General features: G+C 39.5%; 1 protein-coding gene across 1 annotated transcript in view; it reads left to right on the top strand.

The window, feature by feature from the left end:
- The first annotated feature begins 428 nt into the window (after window positions 1-428).
- Window positions 429-24,685, top strand: part of DEPDC1B (DEP domain containing 1B) — a 120,484-nt gene continuing 96,227 nt past the window's right edge. The window contains exons 1-2 of the mRNA XM_010387992.2: window positions 429-561; window positions 18,269-18,534. Of these exons, the coding sequence (XP_010386294.1) occupies window positions 514-561; window positions 18,269-18,534 (314 nt within the window). The 5' untranslated portion in view covers window positions 429-513. The remainder of the gene's footprint in view (window positions 562-18,268; window positions 18,535-24,685) is intronic.

Below are 24,685 nucleotides of genomic sequence, written 5' to 3' on the forward strand. Positions count from 1 at the left end.
TTCATTACCTGCTTCTCCCAGAGTTAGCAGCACCTCCAGGCTCACAGTGCACTTGGTAGGGAGGACAGGGATTTATCCACGCGGCCCAAAGCTGGGTTTCGGTCGCAGGGTAACACGCTTTTATTGACCCTTTTGTAAAGAATGCGTGTGTTTGTGTTGCTCCGACGCAGAAATCTGGGAAGGGCGCTGCACAGCGTTGTCCAGTGCGGGGGAGATGCCCCTGGCCCCGTAGTCGCACCTGCCCAGGTGTGCTTGCACGCTGGGACCAGGGTGGGCAACAGAGTTCACCTCAGGCAAGTTGGCACCCAGAGCTCCTTGCACCGCAGGTCTCGGAGGAGACGCCGACCTCCCCGCCCACCCTGCGCAGTTCCGGTGTACGTACCGCCGCGCCGCCCAATCAGCGCCCGGAGCCCGCGGGCTTAGGATTCAAACTGCTGCTCCGCCGGCTGGCAGGGCGCTGGCGCGGCTGCTGCCGCTGCTGCCGCTGCTGCCGCTACCTGCTGCCTACTCGCCATGGAGCATCGCATCGTGGGGCCCGGGCCTTACAGAGCTACCAGGCTGGTGAGTGAGTGTGCGGGGGCCTGGGCGGAGCCGCCGGTGCCGCGAGCTCCCAGTCTACGTGCGGACAGAGTGCTTGTCAGTCTTCGCTTCTGCAGTTCAGCGGGCCCGGGTGTGGAGCATTTCACCTGGGACTGCTGGGGCTGCTTTTTACTGGACCAGGCTCAAAGAAAGGCTAAAGGGGCCCAGAGCTCAGCCGGCCGGGGGGTGAGTGCAGCTTTGTCCCGAGATGTTGACTGAGTTTTCGGCAGTAGATGGCACCTCTCTATTTAAAGACCCCAAGACCAGGCTGCTTCCTGCCTTTTGTCCTTTGGAATCTAACGGACCCGGTCGGTAACCTGAGGGCCACCACGTACCCCGTAACGCTCAGCGTTCGCTGCAGTCCAGGCAGGGCGTGTCTCCTTCCTGAGTGACACCTGACGAGGTATTCGAACAAACAGTGCCCAGAACACAGGGGCATCGTCCTGGCCACATTTCCGGCCCCTGGCGTTTCTGTTTATGTCAGCACCGATCCAAATGAGGAACTGGCCCGGACAGATGTTTTAGAAGAGTCTTTGCCGACCCTGAGGGTCCTGGGTCCGTTTTTTTTTTTCTGGGAGAAAAGCTTGGTATTGAGGTGTACTTGGTCTGCTTTATGGCCTGGAGCAAGTAATTTTAGTGATTTCTATCTCAAAGGCTTACTATAATGCAATAAAGGGTGACAATTTGGTAATGTCTGTGGCAAGTTTTTAGAGGATTTTCTATGGAAGTGTAATGGTAATCTGGGAGGACGGTAACTTGCTCCTTGGTCTGCCAACCTCTCTGGCCACATTTAACATGGGAATTACTCTCATCGCTCCATGCATCATAATGAATACACAGGAAAAGGTGGGAACTAAGATCCAAACTCTTACTCAGCTAGACTCATGGAAGAGGTGAGGATGCTGGAATACAGATAATGTAAATGGGGTTTCCTTTTCTTTCCAAAGCCAGCTACACACTATACCAGTAGGTCAAGCCAGAGCTGAGAAGGCCAGCTTCTGGAAGAGAAATCATAGTTGGGTCTTTACTTTTTAAAAAGTAATACTTTTTTTACTTTAAAAAAGTACTTTTTAAAAAGCTGATGGGTCTTTACTTTTTAAATTTGGCTCATAGATCACTTTGAGAAGCTGATGAAGATTAAGGATCCTCTTCACCGAAAACTGCACGTGCCACATACTCATGAAATTTTACATGATTTAAGGGAACTTGGGGCTGGGCACGGTGGCTCACTCCTGTAGTCCTCCCAGTTTGGGAGGCCAAGGTGGACGGATCACCTGAAGTCAGGAGTTGGAGACGAGCCTGGCCAACACAGCAAAACCCCGTCTCTACTAAAAATACAAAAACTAGCTGGGTATGGTGGCACCTGCCTGTAATCCCACCTACTAGGGAGGCTGAGGCAGGAGAATCGCTTGAATCTGGGAGGCGGAGGTTGCACTGAGCCAAGAGTGCGTCATTGCACTCCAGCCTGGGCAACAAGAGCAAAACTCCATCTCAAAAAAAATAAAATAAAATAAAATAAAATAAAAATAATAAGGGGACTTGGGAGAGTCTGTGACATTGTTTTATTTGGCAAAAAGACAAGCATTTTATTTGATCATCCTTTGGATCAGTAATCTGGGCTAGACTCATGTCAACAGTTCTTCTGTGGAGTTCACTCATGTGCCACAAGTAATATGACTTGGCTAGTACTGGATGATGGAAGATGGCTGCTTGACTTGGTCCTGGCTATTACCTGGGTCAGATATCTCTAACAGTTTATCAGAGGCATCTTCACCTAGTCGTCTCATGGTTCCAACAAAGCTAAAAGGAAGTTTCAGTTTGTTACTTTCTGTTCAAATCTCCTTGGTCAAAGCAAGTTAAACAGCTAAATCCAGATTCTAGAAATTCAACTCCACTTCTTGAGGGGCAGAGTGGCAAAGCCACAGAGGTGCATGTGGAGAGGATGGGAAGAATTATTGCACTCATCTTTGCAAACACTCCATACAGATACCAGAATGATCTGGGGTCACGGCTATTGGTAGGTCTAACTTTAGGGATAAGGGTTGTACCTTATTAGGGACTTTCAAAAAGGTTTATTCTCTTTGCAGGAAGGAAAATAAGGCATTTGATGATTCCCTTCACCAATTTATTTACAGCACTTACGTAAGGAAAACGTAGCGAGGCTCTGGTTCTTGACATGACTAGTCTTCATTCTTCCTGCATTAGACTACAAAAAAAAGAAATTACTTCATAATTGAAATTGTATTTTAGTCTCATATTCACAGAATTGTATAAGGTACTTCTTTTCATTGATGCAGAGGGCCCATATATAGATACTGCTGGATTCTTGAGTCACATTAAAATATTATCAAAGGAATTTATTTAATTAAAAAAAGGTGCTCTCTGCTCTCTAAAAGTCTTCAGTCTCTAACAAATGATATTCAGGCTAAATTTAGGTTAAGTTAAGAAGATAAATGACATGGATAATTAATGAAACAAACACCTCAGTTTCACCAGAATTTCCCAGGTAATCATTTCAGTTCTCAACTTTATAGTGTTTGAGGAACATAATATTAAACTAAGATTTGGAAAGCAGAAAACAATGGCCATTTTTATTTTTTCAAAAGTGAGTATTCCTGCTGTCAGTGATTGCAGCCAACATTGAAGATGCTTCTTTCCATTGTAAAATCTGTAATTGTTTCCCCAACGTAATTCAGCTGTGACTTAAAGCTTTTGCTAGGTAAATCATATGTTTAAATAGTTTGAGACTAGTCCTCTTTTTACTTATTGGACCTAGCTGACCTTTCCTTCCTCCATCCGCAACATACAATTTCCCCCTTTTCCCATTATGTTCATTCTAAACTTTCTTCAGGGAAAGGTTGGTAAAAATCTATTGGGATACAAAAACTAGGCCTTTATTTTCTCCTTTCACGGCTTACTTTACTTTCTCAAAGCATGTACAGCTCCATTTTTCTAAAGCTCCAAAGTCTTATTTGAAAACATTTTATGGATTAGGTAAAATGTTATGGCAAAAGTCAAATGGCCCCAACTCATGATAAATATGAAGCTAATTAGCCACGTATACATTTTCTTTGAAATCACTTTCATATAAATATGAAGCTAATTAGCCATGTATACATTTTCATTGAAATCACTTTCATTTTTGTAAACTTGGTGTCAGTAATTCATTCAAGTAGAGAGAAAGAAAATTTTTTTTCTAGAAGCTGCTTACATCTTCTTATCTTTGAACTTATTCTGAGTTATATATATGGTCTGATGCAACTGATGAACTTTAAAAGACATATAGCTTTCACTGAATCTGAGAGTTAGAATGGCAAGATCACACAACAAGGATGTGGCAAGTATAAGCAGATCTAGAATTGGTTGTCACTGAACTCCCAGACCAGTCAGTTTTCTTTATAGCACTGCTATCATAATATTTTTGGTACTAAGAAGAAAGGAAATGGAATATCCTGGAGAAAAGAACAGGATGCACAGCAGTAGGTGTATATCTTATAGTTTGCCTCATCATGTTAAGCAAAAACAATTGTGTGATTTTGTTTTTTCCTGAGAAACTAGGGGACTGAAATTAATAAGTAAAGCAAAACAAAAAGTGTTTTAAAATCATAAAACAAATGTTTTGTTCCATTTGCTATAAAGATTATCTTCAAATATAATATCATGAAAAAAATTCACTCTTTCTTGTTCTTTGTTGACATAGGATATTTTGTTTCCAAATGTGACTGAGAATGGTATATTGCTAGATTATTTAAGGATAATTATTTTTCTTTCTGAGCAGGGTAGCCAAATAACCCCTAGTTATATTTGGAAATAAGTGGGAACAGAGACCAAGGTGACCTCAGTAGGCTTTGAAAAATCTAAAGTATCTCATATATGAAGGAAATACAACCCATAATGATAAATGCTATTCAAAATCAAAATAAGTAAATTCAAAAGTCTATTTATAAATTGTCTTTTTAAAAGGGGCAATGAGACTTTGATAAAGATGTTTTATTAGACATTTTCTATTTCATATTTCTATTATGAAATAAAAGTCAGTAGCAATAGAGCCGTTAATCCATTCTGAATCCTAATGGATTTTTTTTTCCCTGTGTGGGAGAATGCAATGAATTGAAAGCTCCTGCTGAAGAGTAAAAGTATGAGAACTGAAAAATGTTTTCCATCACAAAGAGAAATGAACCTCACAAAAAAAAGTTTTCACGCCAGTTGTGGTGGCTCATGCCTGTAATCTCAGCACTTTGGGAGGCCAAGGTGGGTGGATCACGAGGTAAGGAGATCAAGACCATCCTGGCCAACATGGTAGAATCCCGTCTCTACTAAAAATACAAAAATTAGCTGGGTGTGGTGGCACATGCCTCTAATCCAAGCTACTCTGGAGGCTGAGGCAGGAGAATCGCTTGAACCAGGGAGCTGGAGGTTGCAGTGAGCCGAGATCTCGCCACTGCACTCCAACCTGGGTGGCAGAGCGAGACTCTGTCTCAAAAAAAAAAGAAGTTTTCACATTCCCTCACAAAGAAGACAAGGGCATTGTCCTACCAGAGATTTATACTTGGTATTGACTGTAATGACAACCGTATGGTATTACACAGGAACAGATAGTCGTTCAATAGGATAGAAATAATCAAGAAATGTGATATGTAAGGTTACTTAATGGTATTTCTGTTCATTTAGAAAAGCATGGCATAATTGACTCTTGATATGGTTTGGACATTTGTCCCCTCCAAATCTCATATTGAAATGTAATCCCCAATGTTGGAGGTGTGGCCTAGTGGGAGGTGTTTGGGTCACTGGGGCAGATCACTCATGAATGGACTGTTACTGTCCTCATGATAATTAGTGAGTTTTCACTCTGAGTTCATGTGAGATCTGATTGTTTAAAAGTGTGGCACCTGGCCGGGCGCGGTGGCTCATGCCTGTAATCCCAGGACTTTGGGAGGCCGAGGCGGGCAGATCACGAGGTCAGGAGATTGAGACCACCCTGGCTAACATGATGAAACCCCGGTCTCTACTAAAAATACAAAAAAATTAGCCAGGCGTGGCGGCGTGTGCCTGTAGTCCCAGCTGCTGGGGAGCCTGAGGCAGGAGAATGGCATGAACCTGAGAGGTAGAGCTTGCAGTGAACCGAGATCTTGGCACTGCACTCCAGCCTCGGTGACAGAGCAAGAGTCCGACTCAAAAAAAAAAAAAGCGTGGCACCTTGTCCCTCACTCTCTTTTGCTCCTCCTTGCTGTGTTACGTGCCTCCTTCTGCCTTGAATAAAAGCTTCCTGAGACCTCACCAGAAACTGAGCAGATGCTGGCACCATGTTTCTTGTACACTCTGCAGAACCGTAAGCCGATTAAACCTCTTTCCTTTATAAATTACCCAGTCTCAGGTATTTCTTTATAGCAATGCAAGAATGGACTAACACAATTGTCCATCCAGAAAAAAATAGAGATCCCCTGCTTCCCACCATACAAAATTCAGTTAAAGGTTTACATATTAAAAAAGATACCCTCTAAAATATTAAAAGAAAATTTTGATATTTTAATACCTCTGGATGGGGAAGCTTTAAGAGAATAAACCCTGAACTGATAAAGAAAATAGTTATTTATTTCCTTATAAAAACATCAACATCTACAACAAAATCATTGTATAGCTACAGACTATGTAAATAAATTGATAGACTAAGATAAAACATTCTTAACATATAAGAAAAAGGTTTAATATTCTATATTCATCAGTACATATTAAATGAGTATACTATATGTCAGCCACTGGTCTTTGTTGTGAGGATATTGAACTGAACAAAACTGATTAACTTTCCTGACTTCTATGCCCTTAAACATTAACAGATTAAACAGTTCTTAAAATTGATTTTAAAAAAGAGACAACCCAATAGAAAAATGGCAAATTTCAGAAGAAGAAAGGAACATGACTAAAGGTAAATATATGAAAATGCAAACAAAATACGGATCTATAATTTCTTTTACATAGATTGGCAGAAATGAAAGGAATGATAGCGTCTAGTGTAGGCCAAAGTGTAAGGCTTTAGGCTGCCACATTGTTGGTGGAAGTGTGACTTGCTACAACTGATTTAAATATGCTGATATTTTTTAGAAATCTATCAAAAATAAACAAAAGCCTTGCTACTTTAGGTTATATAAACATGTATATACTTGTAATGTATTTGTAAAAACTGAACTGGGCACAACTTGGATGACCGTTTGTTAAAAAATGGCAGAAGAAATTACGGAACATTCTTAAGAATGGGCTACATTTGCAGGTATGACGCAGAGAGATATCTATGTTAGGTGCAAATCTTGTTGTAGGATAACATACACAACATGATCGATCTCATGTCTTAAAATGGCAAACAACAACAAACAACACACCTACAAAGGAAAAATTCCATCTATGTGTCTGTATGTGATAGGTATGGAGTAAGACATGCAAACTCTTTTGTGTATACTTCTGTATTTAATTCATTTGTTTCAATGAGTGTTATTAATTCTGTAATTAAAAGAACAAACAGAAGAACTGCTAACCAAACTGGGTTAATTAGTGGATATATCTAGTGATATTTGGAAATATTGGGTCCCAGAGAGCCATGTCTTCATTATGTTTATGTAATGCATAAAGTAATATGCATTAAGTAATTTTAGTTCATGATTATGATTGTTCAACCAATATAAAATAAAAATCTTTATTAACCCTCCCCCTGGCTCTACATACTTCATTGTGCCTTTTTGGTGCAAAAATCTAATGATAAATGAAAGCTAGGTGTCAGAGCATGTATTTTAAAAAATCAATAATCAATGATTAAAAATACGTGAAAATTGTTTAAAGGTTTGATAATATCCATAGGTACTTGGTATAGTGAAATGACTACTTGAAGAAAAGTCCGTAGTACAGGATTCCAGATCTTATTCACAGACTAAGTACCTGAATGACATTTGCTAAGTTGTGTATCCTGCTAAGGTCTTGATTTTGTCCCAAAGATTTTTTTCCAGCTCTAGAATAGATGAACCTTATAATTTAAGACATATCCTAGATATTTTATATATTATCCTTATATTTGAGGAACACATTTTAACAAAGGACTTTTATAGTTATGATCTCATTTGATCTTAGAATAACCTTGTAAAGTGGGTGGATAGGTAGAGAAGTTAAATCAGCGTTGTTGGACTCTTTATGGCCTCCCTTTCTACTATTCATTATTTAGCCTTTGCTCTGCTTTTCCTATTTACATACTTTCCCTCCTTCATCCACTCACTTGGTTTCTTCTCCAACCTCCCTACTCTCTTCCACACCCAGTTTACCACCCCAACCAACCAGTTCATATTTGCCATCTTTCATGTGAGTAATAATCTACAACTGTGGATTGCTCTTAAGGAGGATTTTAGTATGTGAGCATATGTATATTATGTGTTTTTGTTTTTGGGTGTTAATTAGGCATAACGTACAGAAAAATGCTCAAAAAAATTTGTTGAGTTGTACGGAAAGTATACAACTCAATAAATTTTCATAAAGTGAGCATCCCATGTAACCAACACATAGATCAAGGAATATCATATTACTAGCACTGCAGAAGTCTCCTTTCCCCCACTTGGTCCATACCTCCTTATGAAGGTAACTACTATCATTATTTCAAATATCACAGATCATTTGGCCTGTTTTCTTTTTTTTTTTTTTTGAGGCAGAGTCTCACTCTGTCGCCAGGGCTGGAGTGCAGTGGCCGGATCTCAGCTCACTGCAAGCTCCGCCTCCCGGGTTTACGCCATTCTCCTGCCTCAGCCTCCCGAGTAGCTGGGACTACAGGCACCCGCCACTTCGCCCGGCTAGTTTTTGTATTTTTAGTAGAGACGGGGTTTCACCGTGTTAGCCAGGATGGTCTTGATCTCATGACCTCGTGATCCGCCCGTCTCGGCCTCCCAAAGTGCTGGGATTACAGGCTTGAGCCACCGCGCCCGGCCTTGGCCTGTTTTCTAACTTCAAGTAAATGGAATCATATAGTATTTACTTTTCATATCTGGCCTCTTCATCTCAGTATTATTTTCTGAAATTCATCTATGTTGTGGCATGTAGCAATAGTTCGTTCATTTTCACTGCATTCTATTGGTGAATATATTAAAACTTATTCTTATGTTGATGGACATTTGGGTTGTTTCTGCCTATTATGGATAGTGCCTTTATGAATAATATGTCTTTTGGGGAACATATATATGGATTTCTGTTGGGTATGTGCTTAGGAGTAGAACTGCTGAGTTATAAGGTGTTCAGATATTTAGCGTTTGTGGATATTGCCAATCTGTTTTCCAAACTGGTCACACCAATTTACATTCCTTTTAGCAGTGTATGAGATTTCTAGTACTTTCACATTCTTACCAGCACTTAGTATTGCCTATCTTTTTTCTTATGTTTTAGGTCTCTAAAAACAGTTTTAGTTTTTAAAATTGTAAACTGACAAATTATAGTTGTATATATTCGTAGGGAACAAAATGATGTTATGATTTATGAATTCAATGGAATAATTAAATCAAGCTAATTACCATATCCATCACCTCAAATACTTAACTTTTTTTGTTGTACACTTGAAATTTAGTCTCAGATTTCGAATGTACAGTATTATTAATATCTTTACCATGATGTGCAAGATACCTCAAACAAAAAAGATAATTTCCTGTCTAGTTAAGGCTTTGTTCCCTTTGACCATTATCTCCCCATTCTCTACTCCCCTCAGCCTCTGGTTACCACCATTCTGCTTTTTGCCTCTTTGAATTCAGTTGTTTTAGATTCCACATATAAATGAGAATAGGCATTATTTGTCTTTCTGTTCCTGGCTTATTTCACTTGGCATAATGTTCTCCACTTCCATCCATGTCCTTGCAAATGACAACATTTCTTTCTTTTTTTAAAGGCTGAATAGTATTATATTGTATATGTTTACCACATTTTCTTTATTCATTTATCTGTTGATGGACTTTTAGGTTGATTCCATAGCTTAACTCTTGTAAATAGTGTTTCAATGAACTTGGGAGTGCAGACATCTCTTTGACATCTTGACTTTAAATCTTTTAGCCAAATACCCAAAAGTGGGATCGTTAGATCTGCCTTTCATTTTAGTTATTCTGACAGCCACGTCGTGATATTGACTTGTCGAGTTCTTTTACATTGCACTGATAATTAATGAGGTTTAACATCTTTGTGTATATTATAGGACATTTGAAGATCTTTTTCATGATATGCCTGTTTAAATTTTTTTTTTCATTTTTTAATTGGAGTGTCTTTTTCTTATTGATTTTTTTTGTTTTGTTTAGGCATGACAGATATATCTTATCCTACTCATGGCTTGCCTTGTTTCTGTGTGTTTTTAAAGTAAAGACATTAAATTTGGACTAACTTAATTTGGAGCATGACTCATAACAGTGTCAAAAGAAGTAGAAAGATTAATGTGGATAAGAATAAAAAGCTATTTCAATTTGGCCAGGAGGAAGACATGATTAGGAATTAGTGGGATTAAATTTTGTGAGGTTGAGAAGTTGGTTAAAAGGAGTAGGAAAAAGTGCTGGGTGTGGTGGCTCATGCCTGTAATCCCAGCACTTTGGGAGGCTGAGGTGGGTGGATTATCTGAGGTCAGGAGTTCAAGACCAGCCTGACCAACATGGTGAAACCTCATCTCTACTAAAAATATAAAAATTAGCTGGGTGTGGTGGCTCATGCCTGTAATCCCAGCCGCTTGGGAGGCTGAGGCAGGAGAATCGCTTGAACCCGGGAGGTAGAGGTTGCATTAAGCCGAGATCATGCCATTGCACTCCAGCCTGGGCTATATAGTGAGACTCCGTCTCAATAAAAAAAAAAAAAAAAAAAAAGTAGAAAAAGTGAAAGATCGATTAAGCGTTTGCGTACTGAATACCTAGTGTAGGTCACACACTGTGCTACACATCTGGGGTGCATGCATACACAAACCCCACTTCATCCCCTAAGGCTCCTGCTGTTATATGCTCAGGAATTATGAATGTGGCTGAAGGTTGGCCATCAAAAATAAAAGAGAAGTAGGATAATAGTTTCTCAGGTGGTTAGGCAGCAGAGAGTATGAAATCTGGAAGAAAAGACATGATTAGAAGGGAAAACACGACCCAAGGTTGGGCAAAAAAACTGCAGAAAAGCAAAAAAAAAAAAAAACCTCTGAGATCAGAAATATAGTTTAAAGAAAAAGGTGACATCAGAAAAATCTGATTTAAATAGGAAGAGAGGTGAGAAATAAAAGATTCAGAATTTGTAAAATGACAGACTTGAAAGAGAGGAGAAAATGAGAATATGACTGAATTTTAAGGACATTAGGAGGACTGGCAGGGAGCCTACGTTCCGAAAAAGATGTTGAAGTAATTATGTAGGAAGAAATTAGAAATATGTTACACAATAAAAGTTGCCTTATATTCCTTCTTCAAAAGAGATGACTTTTCTTTTTTTTGAACAGTTTGTTATATATTCATTTAGCTTTTCACATGCATATACTAAAGCAGATAGGATCAGATTATATATAGTGTTTTGTACATTTTTCTTCCACTTAGTTATATTTATGATATCTATTTCTATTTGGAACTATTGTTAGTATTTTGTTTTATGGCTATTCCACACTTCAGTCAATTTTATTCAAATTAGTTCTAGTTTTTATCTGATTATAAAATGGCAAATTAGTTCTAATTTTTCTCTGATTATGAAACTTATAAGTATATAAAAATACTTATAAATGCTTTCTCTGAAAAAGCACTTAGGTTTATTAAATGTAATTCAACGTGTTTAAATAAAATTTAACTTGTAAATACTTTTATTTTATCTTTCTTTGAGACGGGGTCTCACTCTGTCACCCAGGCTGGAGGGCAGTGGTGCAATCATGGCTCACTGCAGCCTTGACCTCCCAGACTGAAGTGATCCTCCCACTTCAGCCTCCCACCTCAGTTTCCTGAATAACTGCGGCTACAGGCACACACCACTACACCTGGCTGATTTTTAAATTTTTTTGTAGAAATGGGGTTTCTCCATGATGCCCAGGCTGGTCTTGAACTCCTTGGTTCAGGGGACCTCCCCACCTCATCCTCCCAGAGTGCTGGGATTAGAGGTGTAAACCACTGAACCTGGCCTGTAAATGCTTTTTAATCTCTTATATTTTTGCTTCTATATAGTGAATCCCTAAAAGTAAAGTGGCTGAAAAAAAAAAAAAGAGATCACATATTATATAAGCATTTATTAAACAAATACTTATTAGATTCTTTTCTAGAGCTAGCTTTAAAACAATATGGAGATGAGACTGTTATTTCCCTTTAACATTTTTGTATTCTCAGCAGACTGTAGGTAGAACATAGGTTTTTTTTTTTTTTTTTTGGTAGTTGCAAAATTTAATAGAGTGAAATAGAGTGAAAACAGAGCTCCCATACAAAGGGAGGGTACCCAAAGAGGGCAGCCGTTGCCAGCTTGAATGCCTGGGTTTATATCCTAATCATTGTCCCTCCTGCTGTGCTCTCAGGCAACAGATGATTGGCTATCTTTACCTCCTGTTTTTGCCTAATTAGCATTTTAGTGAGCTCTCTTTACTATCTGATTGGTCGGGTGTGAGCTAAGTTGCAAGCCCCGTGTTTAAAGGTGGAAGTGGCCACCTTCTCAGCTAGCCTTAGGGATTCTTAGTAGGCCTAGGAAATCCAGCTAGTCCTTTCTCTCAGTTCCCCCTCTCCACAGGAAAAAACAAGTGCTGTTGGGGAAGGTTGGCCGATGACCGCTCTAACTGCTTCCTGTTGAATTGGGGCGTAGTAGGGGTTGTGCAGCTGAGATTTCCTCGGGAGGGGTGCCTTCGGTGTCATTAACATCGGAGCATAGGCTAGCAGGCCAGTCTAGGGGTCTACGGTAGATGTTGGTCATGGACTGTATCTGGGGCTCCATTTGAAGAATGATTTGTAGTTTTACAGCTTTAATTCTGGAAGGGACCAACTTAACAAGGAAGTTAAAGATACAGAGTCCAAAGAGGTGTCGCAATATTATAGCTGTTAGAGGTCCTAAGAAGGGGAGAATCCAGGGCATCCATTGACTGAGGAGGTCCCAGGGTCCAGTGTTTTGAAACTCCTCTGCTCTACGTTGTATTTGATCTCGAATTTCTTTAACTTTCTCAGTCACGATTCCAGATTGATTAACATAATAGAATTGTCCTAACTTTTGTAAAACATCAATACAGCCATCAGGGTTATCTGAGAATTTACCTAGGTCTATTTTAACTTGCTTTAAGTCGGAGAGAGAAAAAGGTACATGCACTCTGGCTAGGCCAAATTCTCCTCCTCCCACTGCTTGGAGGGGGCATAACTGGGGACTACTGGCACTCTTTGGTTCGTTGTTTACCCCTTTATCTATCTCCTTTTGGACTGTTTGGGTTGAAGGGGGGGTCCTTATTAGTTGAAGAAGGAGTCAGGGGAATGCTGGGATAGGGAGGTAGACTCTGAGGGCTTCCTGGAGGGCATAAATCATACTTTTTACATAATTGCGAGTTGTCTCTTAATGAAAAGAAAGTTTGTACATATGGCACTTCACCATTTGCCTTCTTTTCTACAAAAGAAGTCTAGCTGTAAGATGATGTTATAATTTATACTTCCCTCAGGAGGCCAGGTTTCTCCCCCTTGAAGAGGATATCAGGTGGTACTGCAGAAGAATATAAGTCATTTCTTCTTAGCATCTGAGGGTCAAATTGGTCCCAATTCTCCAGAATACATCTTAGGGGTGTTTTTGCCTTGAGAGGGGAATGTTTTCCTTCTGAAAAAAGAACATAGGGATGCCAGTGCCCCTAGTCATTTTCCGATGAGCATTAGTCCTAGAGCGTCCTCTATGATCCTAATGCTTATTCCTTTCCAGGGTGTGTAACCATCCATGGACCTCTGCTTATTGGATTAGTTACACTCACCGATGTAGCAGACCTGCACCCCTTTTCCTGCCTTTCTTGACCACAAAGAAAGGGGGCCGGGCTGCTGGATCTACTGGTCCTTTACCAGTGTGCCCAACATTGCCTTTGTGCTCAGGGGTGAAGCCTAGAACTGGACTGGGTTCCTGAGTATTTCATAACAACCCAGCTGCCCCATCAAGATGTGTAACCATAAAAGCAGTTCTTATGCAAATTTGTTTCAGAGAGGGTACAGGTAACCTTTTGAGTCAGGATTGAGATAGTCCTTTTTGATTCTGTAAGTACTTTAAGACTTGACTGAGTGCAAACAGCTCGTAAGTTTGAGGAGACCAGTTAGTTATTAGGCAATTTTTCTAACTCTGCTCCAACAAGAGTCTTCCTGTCAATTACTGAATACTCATTGTGGTTTTTTCCTCAATCACCTGGGAGGAACCATCTATTGTCCTGTCCTGAAGGGAGTTCCTCCTAGGTCTGGTTGGACCTCAGTATGGTAATTAAGATTTAAGTCCCCTGTTAGGAGCTGGGTTAAGTGAATTATCAGTGGTTGGTGTTAAATTACCTTTCTCTAACAGAATAGCCCCATGCTTTAAGATTTCTGAGTTAGTAAGCTATCTTTTTGCTTTTTTGAATAATTCTGAACTGGTGAGGTGTGCTCACAATGAGGTTTCCTCTAAAAGTTATTTTTCTACTTTTAGCAAAGCAGTTGTTGCTACAGATTGAATGCATTCGCAGGTTACTGGGTTAAGGATTTTTGATAGGAAAGCTATGGGTTGTCAGTGGTCTCAGTGTTTTCAGGCTACGCCCTTGTTTACACTGACAGTGAGGTAGTATTGGAGTGTTATAGGTCACGGAGAAGACCTTCAATTATCAATTATAGGTTTTAAATTTACCCTGGCTTTTAAAGGAATAGGGCACACTTTTATTTTTTTTAACTATTTCTTTCTCTTTTTTTCCTTTGACCTCCTCTCTGTCTCTCCCCTCCATCTCTCTCTCTCCCCCATCTCTCTCTCCCCCCCTGTCTCTCTCTCTCCCCTCTGTCTCTCCCTCTCTCCCCTCCATCTCTCTCTCTCTCCCCTCCGTCTCTCTCTCTCTCCCCTCTGTCTCTCTCTCTCTCCCCTCCGTCTCTCTGTCTCTCTCTCCCCCATGTCTCTCTCTCTCCTGCTCTTAGCCATTACAAACTTGGGGTCCTGGCAAGGGTGGTGGGGAACAGGTCCCACATAACTGCTCATGTGGAGAGCTGTATGCCTAAATTGGGAGGGACACCAGGGATAAGACTCCCTGGGTTTATAGCCTAGATGCCTAAGGACTCAGCGTAGAGCTTCCTCAGATCCCTTTGGAGATACAACTTGCAAGAGGAAATCTAAATCTAAAGTCTAAACCATTAGTACCTAGGAGGCAGGGATTGGAGGAAGTAGATTCAGAGGTAAAGAGAATTTTGGGGCTATGCTTTCAAGAAAGTCATGGTCAGGACCCAGGAGATACAGTCAGAAGGAAAGGTAGGGGCACATGCATGGGCGACTGTTGAGTAGAGACTTCTGGCTGCGCCATGATCTGAACCAGCTAATGCTGGGGGTTTGGGACGACAGCTTTCTGCCTCTAGTCCGCACTCAGCCTCCCCAAGAAAACTGAAAGTGGAAGCTGGCTCCAGGCAGACCAAGGTCCCCAACCCCTCTGGGGACCAGGCAGACCAAGGTCCCCAACCCCTTTGGGGCTTGTTAAAAAGCCCTTCCCCAGATAGCCTCACACCTGAGTCTTAAGTCCCCGCGACCATGCTAATCGTTTTTAACTGGCTGACAGGTGCCCGGTATTTTCCTCCAATTCTAAGGAAGGATAGGACAGAATAGCAAGCGAAAGTGGTCCGATATTACTCACCACTTTGGAGGTCCCTTTGTGGTCGCCAAAATGTTACCTGGGGGTCCTTGCTCCCAGAGCTCCCAAGATGGTGGTGGGCCGTTTCCAAGATGGCGGCAGGTCGCTTCCAAGATGATGGCAAGCCTTGTGTTCTCTGACCTTGGGTTCTTGGCCTCACGGATTCCAAGGAATGGAATCTTGGGCCATGCAGTGAGTGTTATAGATCTATTAGAAACCGTGGGTCACGGAAGAGAACCATGGAATCTAGTGACTAGTGTTCAGCTCGATTAGGATGAACCCGGGCACTTAGCCGTGCAGGAACAATGGCAAGCCTCTAGTCCGATCAGGAGCAGCAGTGGGCGCCTGGCTGGCTCAGGAGCACAGCTGACACCCTGCCGGATCCTGAGGGATTGAAGTCAGCAGCGGGTCTGCGATGGTGTCAAACAGCAGTGGCGGACGGTGAGCTGTGAACAGCGAGCGAAAGCTCAGGTTGAGCTGTAACAAACACGGACCAGAAGAGTGCAGTTGCAAGATTTAATAGAGTGAAAACAGAGCTCCCATACAAAGGGAGGGGACCCAAAGAGGGTAGCCCAGAACATAGATTTTTTAAAATTCAAGTTATAGATTTGAAAATATAGATTGGTTCTACCACTTATTAGCTGGGTAGATTTGAGTAAATTTCTTAATTCCTTCTGAAAGATGGTTATTATGAGGATTTCATATATACAAAAACACAGTGGGGAGACACATTTGGGACATGTTGTAGTCTAATGGGAACAAAAAAGTCATTTATTTGCTTCCTGATTTCCTGCTCACTGATGTAACTTCACAGATATAAGGAGAAAGAAGCTGAGTTGTCATGAAGTTATTTGAAAGTAACATTTAAGAGAGACATATGGTTTTTGTCTTCAAGGATGCTATGAGACATGGCAGTTCACATGCCCCCTAGTGGCATCTTGTAGTGGAAGGAAACTGGATTTTTTTCAGTTCTTAACCATGTGCCAGGCCCTGTGAAACCAGTATATGGCAGAACTGGGATTTGGACTCAGGTCTGACTCCATACCTCATGTTTTGCCCATTCCGCAGGGATTGATTCTGTTATCCTGAGGTGGTCCAGTGTTTCTTAACTTAAAGGTTAGGATCATTGGGTTGTGAGCATTGCCAGCAGTGTATTACAGTGAGTTAGTATGTACTTGATTTGACAAAGCAAGGTTCCTGAATAAAGTGGAAGCAATGGGATATATATTCCCTGGATTTAACTGAAGTGGATCCAAGCAGTGTGTGGTGTGCTGTTTCTTAGCATACCTCTCATTTTAATTTTCATGATTTTTGACTCCCAAAATCTGAAATTTTCTGAGCTTCTGGGGCCATGTTTTTATCTAGGACAAATTCCTAGAGAAAAGTGTTAACTGTACCAAAGCCACATAGTTATTGGTAGATGCTGGACTAATGGCCAATGGAGACTCCATTCCGGGGTCTTTCCAATGTACTCACTCAGCTCTGACAGCCACACCCACCCTGATAATATTAATAAATACAGCAGCAATGATGCTATAATGGCTAATGTTTATTAAGCACTTCTTTTGTGACAGACACTGTGATAGAGGCTGCATCAATATTATCTCATCTGGTCTTTGTAACAACCCTATCATGTGGGTACTCCGTTACACCTGTAGTGTGTAGTAACGGAGGCTTACCTAGCAATGAGTCAAAGGTTGCCCTGCTGGTCAGTTGTAGAATAGGCCTCTCAACCCAGCAGTGTTTGACAGAGTGCCTGAACTCTCTCTACCCGGTCTACTTTTCAATGTGGTATCTGAAGATGTCATGCACACTTAAACTTCTAGGTTCTTTCCAAGGAACCATGAGGTAGTTTTAAACTAATATATATTATTTGAGGTATCTAGTAGCTATTCTTTCAAAAAGCTTTGTTTTACACGTAAGTAAAAACTGGCTCATCACTTTTCAAAGGTTTATTCTTTGTGGTTTTGAGCTGTTTGACATCAGGCACTGTATTATCTTTTTCATCTCTTTTCCTCCCCCTACAATGTCTTTCACATAATAAGCAATCTATAAATATTTGCTGAATGAAGGTAAAGTCATACTAAACAGGGGGCTCCAAAAAGCAAAGTTTGCATAGTAGGCTTAATTTTAATCATTATTTACTGTACGTTCTTCGTTTATATAAAAATCCATTAATAGGACAACTTGATGGCAACCTCCTCAATAAATATTTCTTGAATGAATAAATGATGAACCACCCTTGAAAAGTTGCATTTTCTTTAGAGTTTTTTTTCTCAATAATTTCTGTTTTTGAGGCTGCATGCTGTGGCTCGCTCCTGTATATCCCAGCACTTTGGGAAGCCGAGGCAGCCAGATCACTTGAGGTCAAGAGTTTGAGACCACCCTGACCAGCATGGTGAAACTCTATCTCTACTAAAAATACAAAAATTAGCTGGGTGTGGTGTTGGGCTCCTGTAATCCCAGCTACTCGGGAGGCTGAGGGAGGAGAATTGCTTGAATCTGGGAGGCGGAGGTTGCAGTGAGCTGAGATCACACCACTGCACTCCAGCCTGGGTGACAAAGCTAGACTCCATCTCAAAAAAAAAAAAAAAAAAAGTTTTTATTTTTGTTTTAATTGTGGTAAAATATGCATAATATAAAACTATTTTAACTGTTTTTTTAAGTGTATAGTTCTATGGCACTAAGTACATTCACAATGCTGTACAGCCATTCTCCCACCATCCATTCTCCCAAACTTTATTAGAGTTTGAAGCCTGTAGATAAAACATTTTCAAGGCTCTACCTGTTATTAAAGCAGTTTAAATGGAAAAATTGCATTCTTTGCTTTAATTATTTGGGATGTAGTAATCTTAAAAAAATCAGTTGATTACTAAATGCCATTCTCTTTCTTTCCCCTAGTGGAATGAGACCGTGGAGATTTTTCGTGCTAAGATGCCGTTACGGAAACATCGCTGTCGTTTCAAGAGCTACGAGCATTGTTTCACAGCCGCCGAAGCTGTGGATTGGCTGCATGAGCTGCTGAGGTGCAGTCAAAACTTCGGCCCCGAAGTGACCCGCAAACAAACGGTCCAGCTGCTAAAAAAATTCTTGAAGAATCACGTTATTGAAGACATCAAGGGAAAATGGGGTCAGGAAGATTTTGAAGACAATCGTCACTTATACAGGTAATGGCAACATATAAACCTGGAAGGTGAGGAATTGGGGAGATGAGTGAATCTGGTCCAAGTCTGTTGAAGCTTCCTGATGTGTAAGAATTTACCTTGTTCACTGAACAGTGGGTCTAGTTGTGATTTGTTGAGTGGAGAACTGAATGTGTTGCTACAATAAAACCAGTTGCGATTTTTCTTGGCTTCTTAGAGCACTCCAGAGCTGTGTTTTGTTGCAGTGATGTTTCAGTAAGGAAATCTTTTCATGCCTTTTGCTCACCTGGGAAGATGGTGGCCATAACTTAGTACTTCTGGAGAATCTGAAATGGTGGAACAGTAGCTCTGGGTTCAGCTTTTCTGAGCAATGGGGATTGGTATATTCAGGAGGTTAGTAGCAGAGTGTGTGTGATCTTTAAACAGCTCAGGGCCCATGTGAACAATTATGCTAGAATTCCCTGATGTCTCAGATTAAGCTGACAATGTGAGTCTGCTTTTCCACAAACATTTTTGTTCATGTTTCAGTGCTATTTTATCATATGGACGCTTACCACCAGATAATCCAAGGGAAAATGAAGATTGCTTGTCTTGCACTTCCCTTCTCACTGCATACTTGGCAGTTTTATTGCTGGAGGTGGAGGGGACCAACCTAAGATTCAGGTGTGGGAGAAGACTAAAGAGGAATGAAGTCACATAGGTCCAAAAAGGAATTATTGAGTTCTCTACATGGATTAAAAGAAGGAATGGAGAATATGAACCCTTATTATGTGCTTTTTTCACTCCAGTTGAACAATAAGGAGTGTGATTGCATCATATTCAGTGAGGGCATTCCACTGGGACACATGGCTTTGCACAGAGAAAATCTGGCTCTTTCATACCTGAACCATTTCTTTGTCTCCCTCTTGGACTAGCTGCTGAGAAAGGCAGAGCAGGGTGAGAGTGTCTGTTGTGAGTGCGCAGAGTGAAGAACAGACATTGCTGTGCATTAGGATCTAACTTCCTCAGGGAGTTTCATCAGCAGTCTCTTGCGTGCAGATATCAGTATTGTCATCTGGGCAATTAGTCATCTCTCTACTTGGTGGTTAGTTTTGGCTTTGCTGATTCCACTTTTAATTAGGATATTAGGTAATCTCGGCCTATTCTGAGACCTTAGTACTTAATAGCATCAGGCAGTGGAAATTTTAGCCCTGATTCTACATGCCACACTTTATTGGGAATTCTTAAATGATTATTTATCTTGGAAAACTTTAATTGCTTGTACCCCAACAAGATTTAGCTAGAACACTTCTGAAAGATTCTCTGGATGAGTAACTTCCATTCTATTCTATTGCGACCTTAAATTGGGTACCTCCCATTGAGTCCCAGGAGGCTTTATGAGTCCCAGCAGAGTGAAATAGGAGCCAATTACAGAGCACTAACTGTCAGAACATGTTTCACTTCAATATTAAGACTTAACCATGTATCCCCTTTTAAAAAATAGAGTACACAAAACAGATGAAATTCATCCATTAAATAATTATTTTTTTCCTCCAGTTTCTCTTTTTATACTTTTTATACTTGTGAGTCATAAATGGAAGTTTTTTTTTTTCCCACCATTTACTACCTGAAAGTTCATTATGGCTTTCCATTTTCCTGAGTGGAAGTTGTATAAGTTAACCACTGACTTTTGCCAATTACCTAGATTAATCTGGGATGAAATCCATTTAGACATGTAAGTCATTTGTTAAGGTACCCGTGCCTTGAATTGAGAGTGAGCTAATGAGTGTACAGCCAGCCGTTGCATATATGCAGGCTTCTATTACAGTGCTCCACGAAAAGAGCATTTGCTGTCCTACCTTGCCGTGTCTCATCTGCTTTCCTTGGGTGAAGAGTACTACTGCCAAGTTATGAAAACAGAGGAGGAGAGTATGAGTGAGAGGCAGGTTAGATTTGAAAACAGATGGAGAGTCAATGAAATGTCAAAATCCAGGAATATCCTTCTAAATATCAAGCTTTGTGGAAAGGAGCCTTTAAAAGTTTATTTCTTTAATTTATTTAAATTAAATTTTATTAATTTTAAATTTATTTATTTAAATTTTAGTTTATTTAATTTTTATTACCATATAAAATGGTATATGTTTATGGAGTACTGACTGATACATTGATCTAAGTATGCAATGTGTAGTGATCAAATCAGGGTAGTTAGGATATTTATCACCGTAAACATTTATCATTTTTTTGTGTTGGGAATATTAAAAAAGCCTCTCCTCTAGCTTTTTGAACATATACAGTAAATTATTGTTATTCAACTTATAGTGCTACTGAACATTAGAATTTATTCCTCCTATGTAACAGTAATTTTGTATCCATTAACCAACTTCTTGCTGTCCTCCTCTCCCCTTACCCTTCCTAGATCTAATAACCATAATATTATCCTCTACTTCTATAAGCTTCTTTTTTAGCTCCCATATATGTGTGAGATCGTGAATTATTTATCTTTTGGTGCCTGACTTATTTCACTTAACATGTCATCCAGGTTCATCCATATTATCATGAATGATAGGATTTCATTCTTTTTTTTTTTTAATGGCTGAGTAGTATCCCACTGTGTATAGTGTATATGTATCACATTTTCCTTATCAATGGACACTTAGGTTGATCCATCAGTGGACACTTAGGTTGATTCCATATCTTGGCTATTGTGAATAGTGTTGAAATAAACATAGGGGTACCGATATCTCTTTGGTATACTGATTTCCTTTCTTTTGGATAAATACCCAGTAGTGAGATTAGTGGATAATATGGTAGTTTTATTTTTAGTTTTTTTGAGAAACCTCCATACTGGTTCCTTTTTTTTTTTTTTTTTTTTTAATACTTTAAGTTCTAGGGTACATGTGTACAATGTGCAGGTTTGATACATAGGTATACATGTGCCATGTTGGTTTGCTGCACCCATCAACTCATCATTTACATTAGGTATTTCTCCTAATGCTATCCCTCCCCTAGTCCCCCAGCCCCCTTCCCCCGACAGGCCCTGGTGTGTGATGTTCCCTACCCTGTATCCAAGTGATCTCATTGTTCAATTTCCCACCTATGAGTGAGAACATGCGGTGTTTGGTTTTCTGTTCTTGCGATAGTTTGCTGAGAATGATGGTTTCCAGCTTCATCCATGTCCCTACAAAGGACATGAACTCATCCTTTTTTATGGCTGCATAGTATTCCATGGTGTATATGTGCCACATTTTCTTAATCCAGTCTATCATTGATGGACATTTGGGTTGGTTCCAAGTCTTTGCTATTGTGAATAGTGCCACAATAAACGTATGTCTTTATGGTAGCATGATTTATAATCCTTTGGGTATATACCCAGTAATGGGATTGCTGGGTCAAATGGTAACAATTCAAGATGGATTAAAGACTTAAATGTTAGGCCTAAAACCATCCTGGTTTCTATAGTAGTTATCCTAATTTACATTCCCCCCAACAGTGTATGAGAGTTCCCTTCATACACTGTTTCCTTGGTGGTTTCCTTGGTCTATGAGTTAGAGAAAGCTACCTGAAATATAAGGGTTCTTTTTGTATATTTTAAAGAGAGAGAATTTGCATATAGATGTTAGAGAATTTTATAACAAAGATGATGAGTAAAGCCCTTATTTTGGAATGGTCAAAAATGATTTCTAGATTTAAAAAAGGCATGCCATATTTGTTCTGTGAATGCATTTAAATTTGTTATTTTTTTTAAGACTCAAGATGTTCAGTATAGAAAATAGAAGGGAGGAGTGAATTTTAGTGTATAAGAAAGGAAAGCAAGTTTGTAATATCTGAATACCTATAATAATAATGAGATGTTGCAGAGATGTACTCAGCACTATACTTCTTTCCTGTTAACCAATAGCAATTACTAGAAAGAGTTCTGGGTTTGCTGCTGGTGAAAACAATTTTAGATTTCACTAAATGGTCCTCATGGTTGAACCAGATGCTGTTGTCTGTGTCTTAAAGCTTCATGACCCTAAACTTCTAATGGATAAGGAGATTGAATTATACTACTTTATTTGTTTATAAGAAATTTTGGTTTATGAAACATTTCTACTTCTGTGATACCATTTAATCTTTATGATCTCCTCTGATCTTTACGACAATTCTATGAGGTAGACAGGGTACATATTTAATCCTCAGACACTTTCCCCTTTAAAATGTCTAAACAAAATACCAAGAATGTTCTAGTTAAAGAAATTCCGTTCTCACTGCTTCTGCCCATCTGCATATGTAAACAATTATGTAATATTATTTAAACCTAATTTAGTGGGTTCTATACAAATACAAATATATATTATGATAATTATTTTGGATTATTTAATGAGAAAAGTGTCCTGTTGTAGCTCTTTAGCAGGAAAGGGTTCTCTGGCATGGAGCCTATATGTGGCTCCTGACTTGCTGTCATCACTGGTGCTAGCTCTGGTGGGTGGCTGAACTGGAAAGGTTTTCATGTCTTGCAGGTAGACATTCACTGGCTTAGATGGTGGGGGTTGAGATCGAACATGTAGGGACCATTTTCTTTTTATTCTCCTGTCTGTCTCATTCCTTTTTTTCTTTCCTTCTCTTTTTTCTTTTTTGTTTCTACCTCCATGTGTGTCATTGTCTTGTTTTAACCTCTCTTTTTCTTCCTCTTTCTCTCTTTCTATTCCTTTTCTCTCATACTTTCTTGTTTTTCTGGCCTATTTCCAAAATACTGATTTTAATTTGAAACTGAAGTTTGTTATGTAGCTATTGCCAATTTATTGAATAATGTTACTTTCAGAGTTCTTAATGTAAAAAGCAGAGGAATCATACTACTCAGTTTTATGGCTTAGTATATAAAGCTACAGAAGTTAACACTATGGTATTGGTGAAGTGATAGACATATAGATCAGTGGTACAGAATAGAGAGTCCAGAAACAGATACATATAAATATGCCAGTAGATTTTTTTACAAAGATGTAAATTCAGTTTAATAGGAAAAGATTAATATTTTCAGCAAATTATGTTGGAATAATTAGGCATCCATCCATGTATATGCCAAAATAAAAAAAGAACCTCAACATAAACCTTATACTTCATACAAAAATTAGTTCAAAGTGGATCATAGATTTAAACGTAAAACTATAGAACTTTTAGAAAAACAGGAGAAAAGTCTTTGTTTTGGTATTAGGCAAAGAGTTTTTAGACATGACCCTAAAAGCACCAAACATAAAGGAAAAATATGATAAATTGGATTTCATCAAAATGAACAATTTTTGCTCTGTGAAAGACATTGGATGAGAGGATGAGAGGACAAGCTACAGATGGGGAAAATATTTGCAAACCACATATGTGACAGTGGAGTGGTATCAAGAATATGTAAAGAACTCATCAACTCAACAGTAAGTAAACAAGCAATCCAATAAAAAAATGAGCAAAAGACTTGAAAAGATATATCACCAAAAGTATGCAGTTAGCAGATGGGCATTTGAAAAGATGTTTAATGTAGTATACATTAGGGAGATGCAAATTAAAGCCCTAAGGAGATACAACTATGTATCTATTAGTATGTTCAAAATAAAAATACTAATGATATCTAGCGCTAGTGAGGATGCAGAGTAACTGGAAGTCTTATACATTGCTGGTGGACACCTAGATTATTAGTCACTTTGGAAAAGTTGGTTTCTTCTAAAGTTAATAAGTACGTTGGATTCAGCATTCCTACTTCTGGGTATTTACCCTAGAGAAACAAAAACAATGTTTACACAAAAACTTGTAAGTGAATATTTATAGATTGCCAATAACTGGAAATAACCTAAACATTCTTCCATGGATGAATGGATAACTATTGTTCACCCATACAGTGTAGCACTGTTGGGTGGGAGAAGGGTGAGAATGTAAAGGGAGAGCAGGAAAGATCGTTTTTGGAAGTAATGGAATAGTTCTGTTTCTTGATTTTGGTGGTAGATACACATATGTACACATGTATTAAACTTGATAAGAATATACACCAAAAAAAATTTTTTTTTACCATATGCTAATAACTTTCTTAAGCTAGAGATTTGCAAAACCTGCATTTGTACCTCCAGTGAAAGAAACTCAAATTTAAGTTGTTTGTGGGAGGTAGCCCTTAAGTCATTTTCTGTTGGCCTGGGAAAAATTCTTTCATCACTATCCAATAGGTCTTTTGGACCCG

The sequence above is a fragment of the Rhinopithecus roxellana genome, chromosome 3 (genome assembly GCF_007565055.1).
Source record: "Rhinopithecus roxellana isolate Shanxi Qingling chromosome 3, ASM756505v1, whole genome shotgun sequence".
Classification (NCBI taxonomy): domain Eukaryota; kingdom Metazoa; phylum Chordata; class Mammalia; order Primates; family Cercopithecidae; genus Rhinopithecus; species Rhinopithecus roxellana.